At 46.5% G+C, this 24,814-nt stretch overlaps 1 protein-coding gene across 1 annotated transcript in view; it reads right to left on the bottom strand.

The window, feature by feature from the left end:
• Nucleotides 1-272: 272 nt before the first annotated feature.
• Nucleotides 273-24,814, bottom strand: part of TCF7L1 (transcription factor 7 like 1) — a 215,700-nt gene continuing 191,158 nt past the window's right edge. The window contains exons 5-12 of the mRNA XM_074285620.1: nt 9,497-9,629; nt 8,693-8,795; nt 8,077-8,160; nt 6,129-6,272; nt 5,238-5,397; nt 3,651-3,758; nt 2,587-2,668; nt 273-1,676 (exon numbers count right to left, since the gene is read on the bottom strand). Coding sequence (XP_074141721.1) covers nt 1,270-1,676; nt 2,587-2,668; nt 3,651-3,758; nt 5,238-5,397; nt 6,129-6,272; nt 8,077-8,160; nt 8,693-8,795; nt 9,497-9,629 — 1,221 coding nt within the window. The 3' untranslated portion in view covers nt 273-1,269. The remainder of the gene's footprint in view (nt 1,677-2,586; nt 2,669-3,650; nt 3,759-5,237; nt 5,398-6,128; nt 6,273-8,076; nt 8,161-8,692; nt 8,796-9,496; nt 9,630-24,814) is intronic.

Below are 24,814 nucleotides of genomic sequence, written 5' to 3'. Positions count from 1 at the left end.
CAAATGTGGCCCCCAAGGACATGTACGGCTAAGAAAATCATTCAAATGGATTGAATGTGCACTCCCAGTAAGCACGAGGGCTCTTGCTGGCACTTTGGACACAGGAGCCTGGCTGGCCAGGACTTTCTCCCCTCTTCCCCTCCACCCTCCCCAGTGGGAAGACACACTGTTGGTCCTAATTCCCAGAACCCAGTGGGTGGTAGGCTCACTGTGTGTATTTACTTGCCCATTAAATTAATGGTTGAATGGAAGGCACATATACCAAGAAGGGCTCTTGCAACTGCAATTTTATTTTCTTTTGTGAAAATAATGTGACAACTGGGAGTTCAAATTGCTCCAAAGACATAAAAATAAAACAGAAATACACACAAAAAGAAGCATGTAGGGGGAGGGAGCTGAGAGGGAGGGTCTCAAAACTTTGGCAGACTATGTTAACCGGCCCTCACCAAGGGGCCAGGACTCGGGCTCCAATCCTTTCCCCGGGACCACGAGGATGAGGTTTGGACTGGTCATGGAGACAAAGAAGATACAGACTTTTTGTGGAGAAGTGTCTCACATTTGTACACCTCCAAGTACTGAGGGTTAGGGCCAAATGCTCTTGTTGGGAGAAGAGAGGGAAGAGATTCCTGTCATAGTCATCGAGTCTGGGGCTGAGGATGAAAGGGGGTGGCAGGGCGGGGGTGGGAGCAAGTAGATAATCCCACTGAGGACAGGGGGATGCTAGTGGAGTCATTAGAAGTCAGCTTCTCGGTGGACGGCGTAGCACCAGGCAGAGGACCAAGGCCGGGGGAGCAGAGACATGAGGTATCTCGGATACTGAGAGCTGAGGGTGGGAAGGGATGGATACTGGGGAGGAACAGGGAGGGGAACCAAGTAAGGGGTCGTAGGGGTTACAGACATGCAGACGGGGGAGAAGAGGTGGGGTTAGCAGTCGGAGGGATGGGGCTAGGGGCAAGAGAGATGTCTCCTCTGCACAGGTCAGTCCACCATAGACAGAGAGGATAACAAACTACTTTTCAGATTTTTTTTTCCTTGTCTTCTTTTTTTTTTTCTTTTTTAATTTTTTTTTTTTATTTAAAAAAAAAAAAAAGCTCTTGAAATCAGCTACCGTTTACATCTACAAAGAGTAAAGCGCTGCTGTTACCAGACACTTTACCGAACAGTCCAGAGTGGTCAAATATTGACCAATAAAGTTTCCTTTTGATTTGTTCTGAATCGCTACTTCTGGAGGAGCCCTTGGCAGCAAGGAGAAGATGGGGCGGGCTGGCTTTAGTGAGCAGGTTTGGTGACCAAGGAGAGGGGCTGGGCCTGCAGGGCATGGAGGGGAGCCTGGAAAGAAGGGGGGGAAGTCAATAGAGTGGTGGGCATGGAGCTGAGGGGCAGGGGCCGGGAGAGGAGGGGAGGCTGGCCGCCCAGGGGGCTGGCGGCAGCCTTGGCGGAGAGGAAGGCGGCGGAGTGGAGGGCCAGCTGGGCCCGGGCCTCGGGCTTGGTGGTGAGGGACAGCGGCTGCGCTTGCTCCGAGTGAGTGGCTGCCGGGGCGGCTGGGGAGGCCAGCGCAGCAGAGGGGGTGGCTGGGGAGTCCAGCATGCTCCCGTGGGAGGAGGCGGGGCTGTCACAAGGCTTCTCAGGTGGCGGGTAGTGTAGACACGGCTTCTTGTTCCTGGAGGTCAGGGCGCCTGCGGGGAACGAGAGGGAGCCTTAGGGGGGCGAGGGGGGAGGGCCACGCTACGGGGTGGAGGGTTAATGTCATATTATAATAACGATATCACCGTCAGCTGTAATAATTATGGAATAATTGTGCTGTGATAATGATAATATATAATGATAGTCACCAGCTATAATAATGTAATAGTAGCCTGCTATAATGGTAATATAATGAGGATATCATTGCCAGCAACGACGGTGTTATGTAAAGGTCAGCCATGAGTATGGCTGTCACTCTGGAGTCTGGGAATGAGGCAGCTGCAGTGTCCCCGGCTGTGGGGGGGGGCAGTGACTTTCTGATCCAGGGTTTAGAGTGGGAGGAGACCCTGGGCTCCACCCAACCTCCCTCTCCCACAGATGACAGAGTCCAGAAGGGGACCGGCTCACCGTCACCAGGGAGACCGGGCACGGGGCGGGGCCCTTTCACCGAGTCATCCTGCTCCCACCGACGTGTATAAAATACATTAAGCCTCGGGAAGCACTTTCCTCCCCCTGCTTAGCAGCGGCACTTAGTAGGTGCTTAATACAGGTTTATGACGACTGCCCGACAGCAGGGAGAGAGAGCCGGTCTCGGGGCCGGAAGCCTGAGCTCCGACACACACTGGCTGGGGGACTCTGGGCACGTCAGCCATGGCACCTCTGGCAATGAGAGTGGAGGACAGGCCCAGGACGCAGAATTCCTAACGGGAGGCAGTGCCCATTTTACAGGAGTCAGCCACCTGCCGCTGGTACGGGGGTCTCCATGGCCCACGGCCCCACACCTGCCGTCCCCCGGGACTAGAACACCTCCTCCTACACATTTCATGTGGCCCCAGAGCTCATCAGGGAGGGCGAGTGTGTGCTACTTCTGGAGGGATGGGGAACAGGGCAAAGAGGGCTCACTTTCAGCCTCCTGAACTTGCGGCTGCGGCTGCGGCGGAGGCTGGGACAGCTGCTTCTCACGTTTTCTCTTCTTCTTCTTGCCCTAAGAGAGGAGACGGCATTAGAGACAGCCCAGTCTGGAAGAGCCGACAGGAAGAGCAGGTGGGGAAGGCCGCTGTGCTCCATGCCCATTTCCTTTCTAACAGTGGGACTTCTGCCCTTGCCAGGGGCCCCGGACTCTTAACCCTTCCCTCTCAGTAACTTCCCTTCTGATCTTTGCCTTATGGGCTTAGAGCAAGGAAAGACCTCGCTCTTCCAAGAGCCTGAAGCACTATTACTCCTTTTTTTTTTTTTTTAAATAAATAATAGCTTTTAATTTTCAAAGTACATGCAAAGATAGTTTTCAACATTCACTCTTGCGAAACCCTGTTTCAAGTGTTTCTCCCTGCCCCTAGAGGGGGAGATTTCTCCCCCGCAGTCAGTCAACAAACATTTCTTTCTCACTTTCTATGCCACAGACACTGGGTCAAGCAACCCACTACATGTCAGACATGGCACTCTTACTCCTAGGAGGCGTCTGACTTGTGCTGATTGGCCCTGGACGGGCCGCCGCAGAGGCAAAGGCGGAAATCACAGAGAGACAAAGTTAATCCGGGGCTCAATGGCTTGGGAAAAGCTGCTCATGATGAGGCCTTGGGAAGTGGACATGGAGCTCACCCCCAATGGAGGCCGGTCATCCATCCAAGGTTGCGGAGGAAGCCGTACAGAGCGCATTCTGATTTGGGTGCGGGGCTAACTGCTCCCAAGTTCCCTCCTAACGCTGGGATTTAGGACTGCCCTAGATCTGTTCTGTGGGGAGGGAACTCCATCTATGGGGCAGACAGGCCCCTGCCCGGCTGAGCCAGTTGTTCAGAGCAGTGAGAGATTAATCTCTTGCCCAGAATCACAGGGTCGGGGTGCCAAAGGGAGGACTCAGATTGGCTCTCACACAGTTGACCATGCACGGATAACGCCGAAGCCTAATTCTCGGACCCTGTCTAAAGCTTCCCGATTCCCCGTCTCTGGAGGTCTCCAGGGGCACTTACGTAGTTGTCCCGTGCTGACCAGGTGGGGTAGAGCTGCGAGTGAAGCTGCCTCTCTTTGCGGGCCAGCTCATAGTACTTGGCCTGTTCTTCCCTCGAGAGCGAATGCCACTGGGGGGAAAGAAAGACCAGGAGTTGTAGAGGCTGGAGGCAGGAGTCAGTCAACAAACATTTCTTTATCGCCTTCTATGCCACGGGAACTGAGACACAAAGCGCCGAGGGCACGACCGATCCCACTCTCAGCGAGCTTACCTTCTAAGGGGGGAGCTAAAGTAATTTCAGAAATACACAGTATAGTCAGAGAGATGGAGGGGAAGGCACTAGGAGCTGGGGGAAGCCAGAAAGACGTTCTGTGGCTGAATCTTAAAGGAAGTCAGAGGTAAGAGGAAAGACATGGGAGACGGACCAGACAGCGCAAAGGGCTGGAGGCACAGGATGGAGACAAGTTTGAAACGTGCTGCAGAGTGTGGACAGAAGTCCAGCTGAAGAAGACAGGTTTTGAGATGTGATCTTGGAGGCCATGGGGGGCTCCTGGAGTTCCTTACCCGGGGCAGGGCGTTGTTATTATCCGAGCCCAGAAAAATCACGGTGGCAGCTTGGCTGAGTGGGGAAGGGATGGACTCGAGGGAGGGCAGAACGAGACTCTGCCTTTGTCATGAGAACCCTACCATGGAGAAAAGTCACCTTCGGGAGTGGGCAGTCACGGAGGAGAAGGCTCTCTCTGGTCTGGCCTTTACGTCCTCTGGGACACCATGAGTCATGTCCATCAGTAGCCATTTATTTAATCTTACTCTGGTTGCCAAGTACTGAGGACGCACAAAAAGGATCTGTCCTCAGAGCTTACATTGTAATGGAAAGTTCTCAGTGTTCAGCTGGATTGTGAGTCCAAAGACCAAGAGAGAAGTGACACCGTTCACACCCTTTGCCCCAGAGATCGAACCGCTAGGCCCAAGGAACTCCAAGGTAGGAAAGTCATCCCTTTGCCAAATATCATAATGACACTTTGTGCGGTAGCCGGAAAACTGGGAACACAGAGACACGGTGGTTGGGGGATGGAATTGAAGGAGGGGGCTGTAAGGACAGGTGATGATGAAAGATTCAGAAAACCTTGAAAAGAGGTATTAACTGATGCAGACCAGACAAGCAGAAACAGGAGCGTCACACACACATCGACTCTCGCAATATAAATAAAAGAAAGCTACACATAATGATGATGGCTGACCCTGGCCCTAGAGAATGACATCATATTGACAATGAAGGAATATGAAAATAAGATATGGCAAAATGGAATTAAATTGCCACTTGTCATTAGAAAGGTTGTGCAATGCAAAAGATGCTCTTAGGCACATATTTATTTTTCTTCATCCCAGGGGAAGGATCCCTGGGGCGGAACCGAAGGGAGCAAATTCAGAAATGACTGTGATACCAAAACAGAAAGTTTCAAAAGAACTTAACAATAAAAAATGATTTTTGAAAAGCCGTGTAGGATTCATTGTGAGAATAATGAAGATGATGGTGATTTTTTTTTAAAGGAAACGTTAAGCTACTTTAAGCTATACTAATGGCTGTGGGAGAGTGGGAGATACCTACCCTTCTTCCCAGGATCTGGTTGATAGCTGCGCTCTCTTTCAGCGTACACTCGGCGACCACCTTGGCCCTCATCTCCTTCATATACAACATGAAGGCATTGAGAGGCTTCTTCACATGGGGCTTCTTCTCTTCTTCCTTTTTCACCGTCACTGGGGATTTCCTGAGAATAGATGGGATTGGAGAACGTTTGTTATCCTCACTGACCCCTCCATGGGGATGACCTGTTCCGTATTCTGCCTTGAGGCCCTTGGAACTGGGAGGTGAATAGAAAGCTGAGGGTCCTGCTCCCATCCCTTCCCAATGGCATTGTGGTCCCCACCAACGGTGTGTATGACATGTTCTCCCGGCAATCAAACAGTGGTAAGAGGAATGAATTTGGAGCCAGTGGATCTGGGTTTATATCTTCTCTGTGTTACTTTTTTTGACAAGTCACTGACATTCTCTGGGCCCATCTGTTGAGTGAAGGTGTTATCATCCTTCCATGCATCCTCCACGCAGTAGATGGAGGGGGTGGTCCCTGAATATAGAGGCCATTGGAAAGGAAGATGGCCATGCCTTCTCAAGGTCATCATCATCATCACCTTGATGAAGGTGACATCATTTTGAAGGTCCCTTCTAGCTCCCCTATTCTATGGTTCCAAAACACTGTCTAGGGAGAAGACAAAGAAAAGAGTTTTTCGATGTTTCTGGGAAAAGGTCCAAAATAGAGGGAATGGAAGAAAAAGAGTCCAAATGCACTATTTCCAAGGGAGGAAAGCTAAGGAATAGTTGCCTGTATTGTCTTGGCTTCCTGAGCTCCCTTCCTACGTCACATCATCATCAACGCGCTGGGACTGGGGTGGAAAGAAGAACCGAACCCCAGCACTGCTCTCCGGTATAAGGGTTACTTACGCGCTTACGGATGGGCTCATGGTGGGGGGGGTGGGTTCCTGTTTGACAATGGGTGAGACGATGGCCGGATGGGGGATCCCTGACGTGGGCAGACCGTGGTGGGAAGGAGCCACCATGTGCGGAGAGAAGCGACTGGAAACCAAACTGCCAGGGGAGGGAAACAAAACGTAAGAAAAGATAAAAGCTTAAATTAATGTTCTATGGCTATGATCAGAAACCACCCTCAGCCTTAGAGCATGAAGAATAAATAGTGCTCTCCCAGGAGACAGTCTGAGCAATGGGAAAGCTCATTCCCTCCTGGGAGAGAGATGCTGATTCACCCCATCCCCAGCTTAGCTCTGGATACACACAGATAAGAGAACGTTGACAAGGAAAGCTGGGAGGAACAGAAAAAGGGAGAAAAGCAAGGTGGAAAGAAGGCAGTCTGTTACTGAAGCAGCAAGCGTGGATTAAGCACCTACTGCATAGAGGTATCCAGTGAAGCAAAAGGGATACAAGGAAAAGCAACAAAAGGCCTTCTGCTCTCTGGAGCTCACATTCTAATGGGGGAGACATCTAAGTAATATGCAGATACAAGATAGATACAACGTAAATGGAAGGTAACCACAGAAGGAAGGAATTGGCAGGTAACTGGGAAGGGCTCTTGGTGGGCTGGAAGGGAGCTGGGGAAATTAGGAGGCAGAGCATTAAGAGGTGGCCAGAGCAGACAAAGATGGGACATGAAGGGCTATGTCTGAGGAGCTCCAATGGGGCTAGAGCAAAGGGCCAAGGGAGAGCAGGATAAGGCTTGGGAGGAAAAATGGGAAAAGCACGGGGGTGGGAAAAATTCAAAAATACAGAATTTATCAAATCCCTTCTGTGTATTATTGCCGTTTGCTCATGTTTGACTCTTCCTGACCTAGTGGAGATTTTTTTGGCAGAGACTGAAGTGGTTTGCCATTGCCTTCTCTGGCTCACTTTTACAGATGAGGAAACTGAGGTAAACAGAGGTAAGTGCCTTGCCCAGGGGAACCTAGTTAGTAAGTATCTGAGGCCAGATTGGAAGTCATGAAGACGAGTCTTTCTGGTTCCAGATCCACTATTCTATCCACTGAGTCAGGTAGCTGCCCTTTCTATGGACTGGATACCAGAAAGGAAACAGTGGCTGCCTTCCAGGAAATGACAGTGTATGGAGATGAAAAGACATTCACAGAAGAGGGAAAGAAGAGAAAAGGGGTTATCAGCTGTTAGGACCAGAAGGGAAAGGGGCAAGACACAGGGTGAGGTAGAAGAAGGGGTGAGAGCTATTGAGAGAAGGCTGGGAGGTTCACAAGAAAAGGGTGTGATGGGAGAAGGTCTGCAATAGATGGAGGGGTGCTCCCTGAATATGGAGGCCATTGGGAAGGAAGCGGGAGGGAAGGGAAAGAAGGAAGGAAGGACGAGATGGAGGGATGAGGCTAGGGAGATGAGAGCAAGCAAAGTCTAAGGATTAGGGAAGTGCTAATCATAGGAGAGGAGCCAGAGTCAGAAGGAAGGGGATAGGAGGGTCTAGATTCCAGGGTAACTGAGCATGGGCTTTCATCTGCTGTTGAGAGAATGAGTCCTAAAGCAATGAAGAGAATTCTAGATAAGGAGACAGAAGGTGTGGGTTCGAATTCCACTCTTCCCTCTACTACCTTCAAGGACACTTAATCTTTCAGTTGTTTAGGTGATTTTCAATGTCAGACAACTGGGAGAAGGCATTGCTGTGTCCTAGCCTAAGGTGCTCTCAGTTAAATCACAAGCCTGTTCTGTCATCCTCCTTCTCACTGGAGCCAGGATCCTTGGCAAAGAGGAGCAGGAGGGGGAAAGAGAGTCCTTGCCTCTATTCTGATTGACAGGAGAAAGGCCAATCGATTCAAGGAGAGGAGAGTAACCTGGCAGGGGATCATCCCCCTTCTCTGGGAGCCAGCCCGGCCACGAAACTTACCTGGACATTGAAGCATTCATGGCAAGGGCAGGGTACGGGTGCCGGAAGCCGCCGGGAGGGATGGAGTACATTGGCTGTCCTTGCCTTCATGTCAAAAGCAAGAAAATCTCATCAGTGCATCGAGAAAGGTGGAGAGAGGGAGACAGAAAACAGAGAAGTCTAGATGCTGCTAGAAAGGGGTCCCAAAGGTGGAGGAGGGGAGCAGCATCTCATCTATGCTTACACTGTTTGGGTATATATATATATATACACACACACACACACATACATACACACACTCTATATATACACATATACACACACACTCTAGGACTCATGGGTAGTGACCCCATATAGGGTCTCAAAATTAAATGTGAAGGTCATGAAATTATGATTTCTTATCAGTAAACATTTGATTTGTATCCCTATTTTATATACCTATATACCTAGGGTCATGTAAACATTTCTCAGGAGAAAAGGGGTCATGAGAGGAAAAAGTTCAAGATGTCCCGGTCTAGGGAACACTTCCTGGACAGTCTGCTCCGGATTTCGATTGGAGAAGAAAAAGCCCAGCACAGGCTGACCAGGTTATTTAGGGACTGGGGCGGAGAGAAGGGAGAGCTGCCATCATCCTTACTGTGGGACGAGCCAGCCCAGCGGGTGGGGGATCTGACCAACAGCTCCAGGAGACAGCGGGTAGTAAGGTGACAGCTCAGCAGGATGAGGTGGCCTGGGGATTCCTGTTTCGAAAGAAAGACCCGTTACGTGGTGCCCCGGCCGTCTCCTAGATGCATTACACCCCACCTTATTTCCTGGCATCCCATTCCATTCTTATCCTAGGACACATCTGCAATTGCTAGTCACTGCCTAGAGCTGCCATCAGCTGAGACAGGGCAGGGTTGGGTACTGGCTGTTCCTGATGAGTTGGTATCAGTCAACAAGCCTTGATTAAACACTTACTCTGTGCCTAGTCTTGTGCTAAATGCCGCAGATAAAAAGAAAGGCAAAAGACAATCCCCCCTCAGAGAGCTCACAGCCCAATGTGGGGGAGAAAGTGTAAACGATGACATATAAATGTCACATCGAGGCATCATGGGTACAAGGTTTCCTCAATGGGAATTTATGACTAACGAAATCAGAGGTCCAGATTAGACAAGAGTGTAATGCTACTTTCTGAATCCCAGTGGAGACACTTACATGGATAAAAATTGCTATGGGGGCAAAACAATTTCTAAGAATTCTACTTCTCCCAATCAAAGGACTATCTCCTTTCCCACCAAACTGAGGATATTTTGAACTAAAGGGAGGGCAATTTTATCACTATTGCCAGGAAAACGGATTAATTTCAATGAAATGGAAGGGACAAGTGCTTGGAAGCTAAAGGTTTCCTGGCCTCCACGTCCAGGAGGTCACAAAGTAGGGAGGCCGCTCACTCACTCACCTGTCTTTGGATCGATCTCCGGGGAGAGGTGTGCCGGTGGGGAGCCAGGGGAAAAGTGGTCATTGCTGTAGGTGATGAGGGGAGTCAATGGGTGCATATGATGAGGGTGCTGGACCACGGGAACTTTGTTGGACTGAAAGACAAAGAGGAAAAACAGAACAGGTGAATAGCAGGCAAGGGAGAAGGGAAGGGAGCTCTTCATTGTGAGCTAGTAAACCAATCAACTCCCTCCCCCCTTTCTTCCTTCCTTCCTTCCTTTCCTTCCCTTCCTTCCTTCCTTCCTTCCTTCCTTCCTTCCTTCCTTCCTTCCTTCCTTCCTTCCTTCCTTCCTTCCTTCCTTCCTTCCTTCCTTCCTTCCTTCCTTCCTTCCTTCCTTCCTTCCTTCCTTCCTTCCTTCCTTCCTTCCTTCCTTCCTTCCTTCCTTCCTTCCTTCCCTCCTTCCCTCCTTCCCTCATGCAACAAGTGTTTAGTGAGTGCTTACTCTGCTCTAAACTTTGGGCTAAACCAGGATAAAACAGTCTCTGAGCTCAAAGAGCTCACATTTGCTTCATCCTAGTAGGGAAAGGTGCAGCCTCTGGCCCCAGGCTCGTCTCCACCACATTCAGGATGCTCACTGTGCCAGGGGCCATGGGGCGGGTGGAGGAGATCCAGAAGGGAAAAAAAATAAACGCAAGAGCTTCCAATCTCACTGGGAGATACAGTTTACACCAGCAGAACAATCAGAGGACATAGGACTTTGCACAGAGACTCTGAGATAAGCATGGACTTGTTTTGTCACACATCCATTTGGGGCAGGGGGTGGGGTTGGACGGCAGAGGAGCGGAGAACTGTAACGTTAGCTCTCTGGCAGCACCACGCGCGGGGCCAAGAACGACAAGGCGAGGCTCTGCCGAAACAAAAGCCCAGTTGTCTAGAGGCCCAACACGCTTCAACCTCTCGAGACAGCCTGAAGGACTTTTTAGGGTTGATGGATGACTTTCTGCCCCAGTAGTGGGCAGCAAGGTAGTACTGTGGATATAGAAGCGAGTCTGAAGTTAGGGAGACTCATTTTTTCTGAACTCAAATATGGCTTTGGATACTCCGTAGCTGTGTGACCCTGGGCAAGCCTGTTTGCCTCAGTTTCCCCATCTGTCAAATGAGCTGAGGAAGGAAATTATAAACCCTCTAGTCTCTCTGCCAAGAAAAACCCAAACAAGGTCACAAAAAGTCAGACACGACTGAACATGTCCTGTCACCCCCACTCATATTCCCCTTCTCTTCTCTCTGCCCAGCTCGATTCCAGAGGTAAGGGGAAGGAAGGTAGGAAAATTTGGAACACAAGGTTTTGCAAGGGTGAATGTTGAAAACTGTCTTTGGATGTATTTTCAAAATAAAAAAACATTATTAAAAATTCTTGGCTATAAAGGAGAAGAAAAAATTACATTGTAAAGTATAGATAATAGAAAAACAAAAAACACAATAAAATATTTTTAATATATGTAAACTTTAAGAAAGTGAGACCAGTGCATCTTCTTTCCTTCTGTTTCCCATTCTATCTCTCCATCATATACCTTACATACAACTGATATTCCAAAAGCAGGCATCTAACCATGCTGCTCCCTTACTCCACAATATACAGTGGCTCACCAGTGCTAAGAGAAAGACCCAATTTTCTTGGGCAGAGGTTCCCCAGTTATCTTTCTAAAGTGACTCTAGATGACATGGAATGTTCTAGATTAACTGGATCACTTGTTTCCACCTCCCACCTCCAGGCTTTTGTACAGGCTGTCAGTCCTAAATACTTTGGAACGTTCCCTGTCTTCACTTGTGCTCAAGACTTAGATCAAATGCCTCTGTGACACATGGCAGCCACATGGCTCACAGGAGAGAGGGCCTGGGCCTGGAATTTGAACCCAGCTTCAGGTACTTACTGGCCACATGATCCTAGGCAAGCTATGTAAATTTCTGCCAGTTTCCATTTATTCAACCGTAAAAGGGAGAGGGCAATAGCACCCACTCCTAGGATTATGAAGATTGAATGAGATCATATCTATAAAGCACTCCACCAAGCCCAGCACATAGTAGGTGCTTAATGAACATTCATTCCTTTCCTTCTCTCCTTGTCTGATCTCCGCCAAAGCAGCTTTATTTTGCAAAAACCTTGTATTTAATTGTCTGTGTACCAAATCAATGACTCAATGAAAATTAAGCACCTACTATGTGCCAGATGGGCAACCAGGGAGTGATGCTGGACCTGGAATGAGGATGACTCATTTTCCTGAATTCAAATCTGGCTTCAGATATTTCCTGGGCAAGTCACTTTACCTTGTTTGCCACAATTTCCTCATCTGTAAAATGAGCTAGAGAAGGAAATGGCAAACCACTCACTCCAGTACCTCTGCCAGAGAAAACTCCAGATGGGATGATAAAGAGTAGACATGACTAAAACAACTGAACAAATACGCCGGGAACTCTTCGAAGCTCTTTACAAATATTATCGAATTTGATCCTCACAACAAACCTGTGAAAGTGGGTGATTTGCCGAGGGTCAAGTGGCAGGAAGTGACTGGGGTTGGATTTAATTTCAGATCCAGTGCTCTAACCACCAGCTGCCTGGTGTGGACTGCTTCCTTTTTGTGTTTCTCCATCCTCGGGGCCTAGCACGGTACCTGGTATGTAACTGGTGCTTCATGAATGCTTGTTGACTAAATGAACTGTCCTATGTGCTGGGTACAAAGATGAAAAGGAGGAATGATTTCACTCCCAATAGACCTTTACTTTGAGTTTGTTACTATAGTCTGAATCAAGATTTTACCTTCTACAGAGTTGTGTTTTAAGAGAACTCTTTTCTGGAAAACAGAGAATGATACAGTGGCTAGACTGATGGACCCATAATCAGGACAATAGAAGTTTAATTAAATCTGGTCTCAGATACTTACTGTGTGACCCTGGACACACCACCTAAGCTACTTGCCTCAGTTTCCTCATCTGAAAAAAGGGAATACTAACAGCACAGGGTCACTGCGATGATGAAAGGATGTGCAGAGTTAGAGAGTCCGCCCCAAAGATTCAAACGGGCTATTTGTACCCGACCTGTGGCAGAGCATTCCGAGCTCATGTTGGTCTGATGAGTCACTTAACTCTAGCACAGTGACAGCCTTCTAGAAGGAAGGACAACAATCTAAAATGATAACACTATTTGTACAGTCACCAGCAAATCTGAAAAAGCTCTCCAAACATTAGCTATTATTATTTAAAATATATTCATTGATTTTTTTTCCAACTCCCCCATTCCCAAAGATACACCTCCTACTTTACAGCGAGCCAGGACTTATAACAAAAGATAAAGAATAGAGGAACAAAGACGTTCAGTAAAACCGCCAGCAGCTCCACAGAGTGCGCAGGGTCCCCCGGAGGCTCCCCACCCATAATCTGCTCCCTAGTTTCAGAAGAAGTTACAAAGAAAAGAACGTCTCGGGCCTTCTGGAGCTGGGCTCTGCAAGGGACCAGGAAAGCTGAACCTCAGGAGTGGGAGTGCTTTGTCCAGTGTAAGCACTGGGAAGTGATGAATGATTGACTAAGGGTGTGCTGGCTGGCCCTGGGCCCAGTGAGTGAGCGAGAGGCAGAACTGGGGTCTAAGAGATGAAGCGATGGTCCTAGAGTTAGCGGCCAACAGAGCCAAGGAGCAAAGCCACAGCCGGGATTTTCCCTGGTCCATGCTGCCTCTCATCTAAAAGATGAATCAGGGGCTGATTCATGCGCTGCACATGGGACCTGGAAGGCCTGGTGGGAAAAAGCCCCATGGGTCCCTTTAGAATAATTTTCAAATGACACAAAATGGACTTAATGCCTCTTCTAGAAACATAAACCTTTAAAGAACAGCGGTCCAGACGTGGCTGGTTGTAGGGAGTTCAGCCTCCACTAGGTGGTGGCAAAGACCAGCGAATTCAAGGTCAGTAGCAGGCAGGAAATTCAGCAAGCTTTGGGGCGTACTTCCAGGACCATACCAGGTCAGATAGGCCTTGACCCCTGCTCCCGGGGAGCTGATGACCTAGCAGGGTCTCAGTCTCTGATGTTGGAAGGGTCAGCTTCCCGGGTGGGAGGTGAAAGCGATAGTCAAAGGCTTCCCGGACTTCGGGATGCCAAATAATTATATGGAACGAGCTTGGCCAAGGAGCCAACGAGAGCCGATTCATTTCTCCTCCTGCCTCGAGAGGCTTGATGGGTTATTCTGATGAACTTTGTTATTATTAACATTATTGTTGTTATCCATCCTCCCTTCTTCCTCCATGTGTTCACTGATGTGCTGGTGACTGAGGAAGCTAGTGAGGAATGGTGCTGGACTTGGAAGCCAGGCAGGTCAAAGTGAATCCTCCCCAGACACTTACCCCGGGCAAGCACAGCTTCTGCTTGCCTTAGTTTCCCCAACTGTAACGTGGGGGTAATCATAGCACTTGTCTGATTCAGAAAAGTCTGGAACGACTTACATGAACTGGCACTGAACGAAGCGAGCAGAACCAAGACATCATTGCACACAGCAACCACAGGATTATGGGATGGTCCGACCTGCTGCCACGTTTGGTGGGTGGAACCACGAGAACAAGGTACACAGTAATAAGATTGTATGATGACCAACCATGAGGGACTTGGCTCTTTTCAACAATGAGGTGATTCAAGGCAACTCCAGTAAACTTAAGAAGTATGTCCAGAGAGAGAACAACGGAGACTGAACATGGATCAAAGCGTGGTATTTTCACCTTTCTTGTTGTTTGCTTGCGTTTTTTCCTTTCTCGTGTTTTTCCTCCCTTTTGATCTGATTTTTTCTTGTGCAGCAGGATGGATATGGAAATTTCTTTAGAAAAATTGCACATATTTAGCCTCTATTAGATTAATGTTTTGGGGGGAGAGAGAATTTGGATCCCGAGGTTTTATAAAGGCGAATGTCAAAAACTATCTTTGCATGTATTTGGAAAAATAAAATACTATTAATAAAAATAGTAGTACCTGCCTCCTAAGGTTGCTGTGAGGTACATGTTTCTTCCCTGTTTAGTTTTCTTTCTGCCTGACTCTTAGTCAAGTTCCTTTCCTTCTGGCTCCATCCTGTTTCTTCCCTTCAGCCCAAGCCAGAGCTCTGTCTCTAAAACCCTCTAATCCCACTGCAAGTAAAGTATCTTGTCTCTAGGTCTCACTTCTGAGTTCAGGGTGGACACTTCTGAAAGGCCTCAAGGAAAACTGAGAGCAGCAGTTTACAAGTCAACTCTTGTGAAATGGGGAGAGAAAAAGAAACAAGCATTTATTGAGCACATAGTACATGCCAGGCACTATGCTTGGCAAATATTATGTCGTTTTACAGGCATAACAACCCTGCAGTAGGGGCTGTATTTATCTCCAGATGGGGAAACTGAGGCACAAAGCGGTTAAGCGGCTTGCTGAGGGCCATACAGCTACTCAATGTCTGAGGCCAGATTTTAACCCAGCGCCTTAAACCACTGTGCTGCCCGAGCATCTTTTGGCAGAAACCAACCCCCTTTCCCGCCTTATCCTCGTAACTGCTTGTTTAAGATCAGTCCTCCATATGTCTCTTGACTTTCCCCACTGTTTGCTCACGTATTGACTGATGGTAAAAACATTACAAATGACTTAACACTTCCAAACATTAATTTATGTGAAAGACTCAGTCAGCGACGGTCTGTCTCCAGAATTTCCAGGAAGGACAAATGCGATGGAGAACTATTTGTCACACGATGTCACTTGAGTATTTATATTACATGTGTTGATGTGGGTGATTTGTTAAAAATGACTTTTTCTTGGCCACTGTATGCTATGAAAGTAGATGGCCCAGCTGATGAGCCCATTAAAGTCCTTTTTAGCCTGAGCTAGGCCGGAGTCTTAAGAATTATTAAAAAAAAAAAAAAGCCCTCAGGGGCCACATCTAGAAACAAAGCTCCTAGTTTTCTTTCCTTCTGACTCTAGGAGAAGCTACTTTTCCCCTAGTTCAACCCTGTTTCTGCCTTCCAGTCCAAGTCAGAGCACTGGCTCTAAAATCCCCTAATCCTAGAACAAGCAAAGACCTCAAAGGTGGGGGAACTCACTAGTGAGCCGAGCGACCCATTCATTAATGGACAGCTCTAGATGTTAGGGAATGTTGCATGATCTCAGGCCTACATTGCAGCTGCCACGCGTTGCCCCTGCCGCAGTCCTCCACAGAAGAACAGGACAAATCGAATCCCTTCAGGTGAAAGCTCTTCAAGTCCGTGAAGATGCTCCGATATTCCCTCCCAAGTCTTCCCGTTTAACCCTTGTTCCTTTGGTCAGGTGTCAATGTCTCTCCCTTCTGGGGTTGAGAATGAGGAAGAATCATCAATCTGAGATCTTGGACATTTCTTTGAGATCTTCTGGCCCAACACTCATTCCGCCCTGGAAGAACCTTTCAATACCAGTATCTGTATGAGATGCAAACACTTTAGATTCTCCCAGCCACTGCTGGACTGCCGCCAGTGTAGACAGCCTTGCCACTCAGAGAGATCAGCCTGTTTTGTTGTCAAATCAAGGAAGTCCTTCCTTACGCTGAGCCAACAGCTGCTGCTCTTGATCCCAGACAGAGTATTTCTGGTCCCTTTTTGAAAGGACAGCACTTCACATCTCTGAAGAGAGCTATCATGGCCTCCCACCTTCCAAGCCTTCTCTAGTCTGGGCTAACAAACACCTGTAATTCAGCACAGTTCAATAATAAAGCTAACACTTCTTTAGTGGATCTAATGTAGGATCTCATTCGATGTACTTCCTTCTCCCCGAAGCCCCCAGCTCTGTGAGGCCGGGTCTGTTATTATCCCTCTTTTACAGGTAAGGAAACGAGTCTGAAGGAGATGCCGTTGCTTGCCCAGAGTCACACGTCTCAGGTCTTCCTTACTCCAGGCCCCGCGCTCTAGCCACATACTTAGGCCTAAACAAACTCTACTTGAGGTAAAAGGGAGGGAGCGCCAGCGGGGTTGTCCATCCTTCCTTCCTGAATGGCCCAGTGGTATCAGGAGGGGACCTCTTGCCTTGCCAGTGTCTGGATTTCAGTGAGACAGAGCTGGGCAGTCACCGGCTCACTCTGTCCAGGAGAGACGTACAAGAGGCGCTTGAGGAGTTTTGCAGAAAACAAGGGATTCTAAGGAGGGAGGGGAGGAGCGAGTGAATCCCAGAAATGGTGGTCAGTGATTACAAAAGGCGTAGAGACAGAAGACAGGGTTTGGAAAAGCAAAAATGCAACTTAGGGTGGGTCAGAGAATTATAGGCAGGGAAGTGCGGCAGAATAATACAGAAGGACAGGTGGGGGACCGGCTGTGAAGGTTTAATGAGCCAAACAGAGGGACACGCCCCTGCCCCGGCCAACAAAACACCCAAATCCACTGCAAAAATACCGGCCCTGAAAAGAGCTTGCTCAGCGCGAGCTGTCACCACTGCTGCCAAGGTAGCTGACTAAAGTGCGGAGCGGGGTTTGCTTCGGGCAGCGAGCCTGAGGAAGGTGAATGGTGTAAGGCTTTTGCCACTCGCAATCCTAGAATTTCAGTGCTGGCTGGGTTTGGAGAGACGGTCCGGCTGTAATGCCCTCAGCTAAAGATGAAACAAACCAGGGGTCAGAGGGGAGGTGATGGGGGGCCAATCACAGGTGGATCAGGGTCAAAGCAGCGCCACAAAGAAACTGATGGGTCTACTGGGTCAATGGGCATTCTGCCGAGCTTCAAAGAAGCAGGGATGGAAAATGCCATCTGGATTGTGCCCACCAGGCTCAGCAGGAGCCCTCCACATGCCACCTACCCATGTGATGGCTTAGCCGAGAAAACGAACTAAACGTAATTAGGTATCGGGGAGGCAGCGAGATCATGGAGAAGCTGTTGAATCTGCCCTCCCCCCGTTACACGTAGGTGATGTTGAGCCAGTCACTTCACGTTTTTCCATCTTCAGAATGGGGACAGTGGGATGCAGGCCCTTTGGAGCTCTCAACCTAAGATTCTACGATCCTTTGTAATTGCTCCACTATAAAACATCAACACCCCCTATTTGCACAATTATAATGTTGCCAAGGAAGCGCCAAACAAGATCAGCCTTCTTGATGGAGGACAAGAATCGGAATACTCCTGCATCCATCTTCCTAGACAGCCCGAGGATGCAGGGGCACGGGGAGGCTTGGCAGTCAATTGTGGCTGCAGAAAAGTATTAGTGACTCTAAGGCAGCTCAGTGGGTGGAGCGCAGGGCCCAAATTCAAATCCAGCCTTGCACACTTAAATAACTCTGTGACTCTGACAAGACGCCTAAACTCTCTCAAATTCTGTTTTCTCAACTATTTCTCAACTCACCTACCTGCCAGCGTCGTTGGAGGATCAAATGAGATAATATTTGGAAACTGATTAGCACAATGCCTGGCACATAGTAGGGCTCATGTAAATGCTAGCTATGATGGCGAAGACAATGATCATGAGAAAGATGATCCAACACTCATCTATAGACTGGGAACAATGTCTGGGAACCGCGATGACTCCATCTGAACTAATCCGGGACAGAAAAGGAGATAAGAAGGTCTGGCTGGGAACCAGGCGCATGGGGTCCTGAACTCACGTGGGACAAGCAGATGGTACGGGAGGGATTTCAGTGCATGCATAAACAGAGATGTTAGCATGTGAAGAAATAGAACTGGGTCAGAAGCGAGGGTTGCAGCTAAGCTCAACTCTTCTTCGGAAAGTTTGCCCCCATAGGGACGGTAGCAGTTAGCAGCTTGGGTAGTCAGAGTGGGCGGTCGGGGCGATGAATTCAAACCTTGGCTCACTTATTAGCTGTGGGATCCTAGGCAATTCACTCAGCCTCTGAACCCCTTCCTTTCCTTAACTGGGGATGATAATAACCTCTACCTCCAGCAGGGTTGTTGTAAGGATCAAAAGATTTAATATTTGTAAAGTGATTTGCAAACTTTAAATTGATATATAAATGCCAGTTATTACTATTATCGTTAGTACATCATTATAGTTATTGTTGTTCACTCGTTTTTTATCACATCTCTTTGTGACCCCATTTGGGAAGTTTTCTTGGCACAGGTCTTGGAGCAGTTTGTCATTTCCTTCTCCAGGTTATTTTACAGATGGGGAAACTGAGGCAAACAGGGTTAAGTGATTTGCCCAGAGTCACACAGTAAGAGTCTGAGGCCAGATTTGAACTCTGGAATATGAGTCTTCCTAACTTCAGGCTCATTTCTCTATCCACAGCACACCTCGATGCCCCAGATAACCCCAACAGATATTATTTGTTGCTTGGGAAGCAAATATTATTGTTCCAATTTCACACAAATGTAAGAGACTGATTTGTGCAGGGCCACAGTCGGACTGTAAATGTCCTTGGCAGGTTTGGGACCCAGGTCCCCTTGCAACCAGCCCAGCACTTTTAAAAAATGGGTGCCATTTCTACGACACTCTTAAGGGTCACAAAATGCATACTATTGTGGGAGCTGCCCCAGCGGCTGAAACCCACCCATTTCCTACCAGCAGCTCCCTAGGAAGACCCCAGTCATAGACTAGTTAAGGAGCTCTCCTTTGTACTCCTGAGAATGTGCCAGTGGATCCTGCCTGTATCCCCAGAGGGGAAGGTTTGGGCAGACAACATTTTCAAACAAAAGGCGACTTTCCAGTAAGCTAAGCTCACTTAATGGGGGCTGGGCAGGTGGAAGCCACTCAATAAAGCCCTTTACACTGCCCAGAAAAAAGCAAAGGGAAATCTGGAGGCTCCGGTGTTCCATGTAGAGGGAGCTTACTGCTAACAGGCACTGTGTTCTTAAACAGGTCTATTTCTCTGTTAACCAATCAGATTCTTCACCTACAACTCCAGAATCCTGGATGTTCATATAAAAACGAGCAATTGTCTAAGAAAGTAGATTCAGTGGTAAATAAGAGTGGTGAACATGAAATCAGGAACACCTGCAATTCAGCTGAAGGAACATGTTGACTGTGAAAGTAATCTTTCTGCCTCAGTTTCCTCATCCATAAAATGGGGATAAAAACAGCATCTACTTTCCAGGACAAATTGTTAAGATTAATAATAATAATAATAATGATGATGATGGCTAACATTTATATAGAGCTTAATATATGCCAGGCACTCTGTTAAGCACTGTACAAATTATTATATGACTTGCAATAAAACCATGAATTAGATGCTCTTATTATTCCCATTTTACAGATGGGGAAACTGAGGTATAGAAGTTAGGTGACTTGGCCAGGATCACACAGGTTCTTTAAAATTCTTAAATATTTAAATATTTTGAATTTATTAAATTAAATATTTAAAATTTTGAGTTCCAAATTCTATCCCTCCTTTCCTCTCTTCCTCCCCTCCCTGAGACAGTAAGCAATTAATATAGATTATACGTGTGCAATGAATGCAGTTAGTTTTAAATGAGATAACGCATATAAAAGTACAAGACAAATGCTTTCTATCTGTCAAAATGCAATGCTCAAGTGACACGGGTCCTCCGGAGGAATCCTAACCATTTCCACATGCTTTGGAAGACTTCCTTTGAGATTATCACCATTCAATAATCCCAGCTCTGAAGGTTCTATTGACTTCACCTGGACAGTGCTTCTACAAATGTTATCTGGAATCATCCGACTGGCAAGTGGAGGGAATATTGAACACGGATCCAGAAATTCCCAGATCTGACTCTAGTTATCACCTGATCTTTCTCACCTGCAATAATTTTCATAGCAGCCACACTCACAGGGCCAATCTGAGACTTAGAGGAGGACATGGGACAGCTGGATGACAGAGTGTGCTATATTATCTAAGAGTAGTAATAAGTAAATAGAATCTAGGACTTGGAATCAAGAAAAACTGAGTTCAAATTCGGTCCCGGACTCTTATTAGCTGGGTGATCCCTTGCAAACACTTAACCTCTCTCAACCTCAGTTTTCTTATCTATAAAATGGGAATAATAATAATAGCACCTACCTCCCTGGGTAATAATGAGAATAAAATGAGATATTTGTAGAATGCCTTGCAAATCCTTAAGTGCTATGTAAATGTCTATCATTATTAATAGGCAAAATATTTATTAAGTAACTAATAAAATACATGACATAATATTTTCATTATATATATATATGTCTTGCATATTATAATTATTCAGCTTTCTTTCCCTCATGTGACTTTCCATTACCTTTTCTAAGGCTTTCTTGGCAAGGACACCAGAGTGGTTTGCCATTTTCTCTCCACCTCATTTTATAGATGGGGAAATAAAGTTAAATGACTTACCTAGGGTCACACAATTAGTAATTGTCTAAGGCTACATTTTAATTCAAGTCCTCCTGACTCCATACCCTGGCACTCTATCCATTATGCAACCTATCTGCCTCATAATGTAATTATGTGAATAAAGGTAAGTATATTACAAATAAAAAGTACATATATATATATAAAATCAATAAAATGAGTTCTGAAGTGACAATTACATTTTTTTTTTGTCTTTGCAGCCATAGGTCCTAGAATCTCGCTCTCGCTCTCTCTCTCTCTCTCTCTCTCTCTCTCTCTCTCTCTCTCTCTCTCTCTCTCTCTGTCTCTCTCTCTGTCTCTCTCTGTCTCTCTCTCTGTCTCTGTCTCTGTCTCTCTCTGTCTCTCTCTCTGCCTCTGTCTCTGTCTCTCTCTCTCTCTGTCTCTCTCTCTGTCTCTGTCTCTCTCTCTGTCTCTGTCTCTGTCTCTCTCTGTCTCTCTGTCTCTCTCTCACACACACACACCACTTCCTGCTCAAGCCCCTCCCTTCTAATTATCATTATATATAATTATTATTATTATTACAACATATTATATATATATATATATCCCCTAATGAGGGGGATCTCCCCCCACAAAAGCAGGCAGTGAGCAATTCAGAGCCTTTTAGTATTGAAGCAGATACAATGAGACAGAAGCTGAATGACTCTTCTCAGATTATCAAAGCACAATGTGTTTGAATGGGGACTTGGGAAGAGTTGAGGGAAGCCAAATGGTTACTGAAGAATCGTTGCTGTCCATCACAGAGGTCGTATTTAACAAATGTTTCCTGAATTAAATAATATGTCTAAAAGCATGTTGGAAGCTTTGGAGCATCGCCTCAATTTTGGTTATTATTTTTACTGTTGTTTTAGGTACGGCCACAGTGAAAAGCACCAAGCTCTCCTAAGAGATAAAGAGCCAGGGATGACCATTACAAAGATATTAAGGCATAAGGGGGAATAATTGACTAGTGAATTGGGAAGATTATGTTGAAAAGAGAGAATAGCGGACTTTATGGCCTTCAGAATTATTTTGTTTGAACTTTCTTGTGTTGTGAGGAAAATATGGGAAATGGGATGGAGAGGACCCTCAGCTTGCAGTAACAATCTCCAGAGCTGTGCCCTCTTATCTCTGAGCCCGGGCAGCCTGCTTGTGTCAATACAGAGGGAAGAAGGCAATTAAAGCCAGCCTTGGTAGAGAGAGAGCGGGCAGGGAGAGGGTAGCCCCAGACTCGGTGCCACGAATTTTTTGTGATTTGGCAAAGGATGGGAATGAGGTATCCTGCTCCCCCTCCAAAGAGAGAATAGGGGAAGGGCCCTAAAGAGGTTACTGAGTTTCAAAAACCGGATTTGACACTACAGTGATAACTAGGTTTCACTAGGGCAGCTAGGAACTTTAGTAGACTTGACATTGAAAAGAAATGACTTTGAAACCTGCCTCAGACACTTGCTGGTTCACTGACCATGGGCAAGTGGCTTAACCTCTTCCAGCCTCAGTTTCCTCATCTGCAAAAGGAGAATAACAAAAATAGCACCTCTCGAAAGTGGAAATATGCATCAGATGACATGATAAATGCAAAGTGCTTTGTAAACCTCAGTGCTTTATGAATGTTAGTTGTTATTTTTTTTTTTAAATTTATTTTTTAACACATATTGTTTTATGATTTATGTTGGGAAAAAAAATCAGAGTAAAAGGGTCTCCAAAAAAATTTCTCCATGGGAGAGATAAAAAACCAGATAAAAGAAGTGAACATAGCGTGGGTTGAGTTACCTTCTGTCTCCATAGTTCTTTTTCTGGATGCCGATGGCATTTTCTATCCAAAGTGTATTGGAATTGCTTTCAATTACCGAACTTGTTGAGAAGAACTGAGTTTTTCATAGTTGATCATCGACACTGCTGTTGTTTTCCTGTAAAATGTATTCCTGGTTCTGTTGGTTTCACTCAGCGTCAGTTCATGTGAACCTTTCCAGACTTTTCCAAAATCAGCTTGTTCATCATTTTTAATAGAACAATAATATCCCATTATCTTCATGTATCTCAATTTGTTCAGCCATTATCCAATTGAGGGGCATCTACTCATTTTCCAATTCTTTGCTACCACAAAAAGGGCTGCTACAAACATTTCTGCACATGTGGGTCCCTTTCCTTTCTTGAGTAATGGCACTGCTGGGTCAAAGGGAATGCACAATTTTATAGCTCTCTGGGCCTAATTCCAGATTGCTCCCCAGGATGGTTGGATCAGTTCACAACTCCACCAACAATGTATCAGTGTCCCAGTTCTTCCACATCCCCTCCAACATTTATCATTATCTTTTCCTGTCATCCCAGCCAATCTGACAGGTGTGTGGCGGTATCTCAGAGTTGTTGTTGTTCTTATTTCTTAATAATCACTTGTCTTCTTGGTTCCTTTGATTTGGGATCCTGGTAACCCTCCTTGATGATCCTCTCTCCTCTGTTTTATATTTATGGGTTCTCACAATCTGGCCCTCACATACTTTTTCAGCCTTATTACCCATCACTCTCCCACCCGTTCACTCTTAATGTTGAAGCAGACAGGCCTTCTTCCTCTTCCTCAGATGCATTACTCCATCTCCCATCTGTGTGCCTTTCCACATGCTGTTCCCCATGTCTGCAATCCTCTTCCTCCTCATCTCCATCTCTTACTGTTCTTAATCCCCAATTTCCTTTGTGCCATCTTCTACATGAAGTCTTTCTTCATTACTCGTCTTTCCTCCAAGTGTCTTCCTCTCAAAAATTATCTTGAATAACTTTAATATCCTACTGATGCTAAATTCCCTAACCATTCAACTCCACGTCCCTCTTACATTCGATGACTCTGTAACTTCTCCTTAAGCCCACTGAGGGGCGGTCGGTTGTTCAGTCATTTCAGTTCTTGGCAAAGTTACTAGAATGATTTGTCATTACCTTCTCTAGCTCATTTTACGGATGGGGAAACTGAGGCAAGAAAAGTTACTAGAATGATTTGCCATCATCTTCTCTAGCTTATTTACAGATGGGGAAACTAAGGTAAACAGGATGAAGTGACCTGCCCAGAGTCACATAGCTAATAAGTACTGGAGACTAAATTTGAACTTAGGAAGATGAGAATTCCTGACTTTGGGCCAAGTGCTCTATTCACTATGGCCCCACCTAGTGGGCTACCTAAGATATCACTACCACATACAAGTGTCATTTCCTTAATTAGAATATGTTGTTCCCCTATCTGACCATAACCTATCCCTCTCTCTTCTAATCCCAGCATTCACTCTCATGGAGACCTCCAATCCACCCCCTCCTCGGTACATTCCCAGGACATTACCCCTTCTCTTTCTTTATTTTCCTTCTTTTCCAATCCAGTCTTCCAAATCTAATCCAATCTTCCAATCTTCCAATCCTTCTCTTCCAATTCAATTCCAACCCAATTCCATTCTAAACTTCCTCGCTTCCCTTAGCATGTTATTTGATCATCACTCTCCTGTTATCAAACCTCAGCCCTGGATTATTCCCATTATCTGCCTCCTCTGCTTCGCCCAGTACCACCATGCTAACTGGACACATCATCAGTTCATGCCATTCAATCTTAATTGGTCCCTCACCGCAGCAAGGCAATCCTTTTATTCCTGCCTAATCGATTCCTTATCTCATTCCCCACAAAAGCTATTCCAAGTCCTTTTTCCTTAAGCCTTCCCTACCTCTCCATCTCCCCTCTCTGCCCTGAGGACCTCACCTCTTAACTTTATGGAGAAAAGTGAAAGCATTCGCTACGAGCTTCTTTTTCCCTTCTCCTTATTTCAGATCCTTTTGATACCTTCTTCTCTTTACTCTTGGTCTATGACAGAGCAATTCTTCCATCAAGGCCCACATCACTTCATAAACCCTTAATCCCAGCCTCTCCTGTCTTGGTCAACAGGTACAAACCTAATTATTTCCCCAATCTTCCATCTCTTATCTTTTGCCCTCCATAATGTCAAACTATTTCCCAATGCCTTAAATATATTTTAGAGATCTACCATGCTCTTAAGTTATCATACTAGATCCTTCCTCCCTTTCTCGCTCAAAGT

This window comes from Sminthopsis crassicaudata, chromosome 2, assembly GCF_048593235.1.
Source record: "Sminthopsis crassicaudata isolate SCR6 chromosome 2, ASM4859323v1, whole genome shotgun sequence".
Classification (NCBI taxonomy): Eukaryota; Metazoa; Chordata; class Mammalia; order Dasyuromorphia; family Dasyuridae; genus Sminthopsis; species Sminthopsis crassicaudata.
This window is presented reverse-complemented; position numbering and strand designations above follow the sequence as displayed.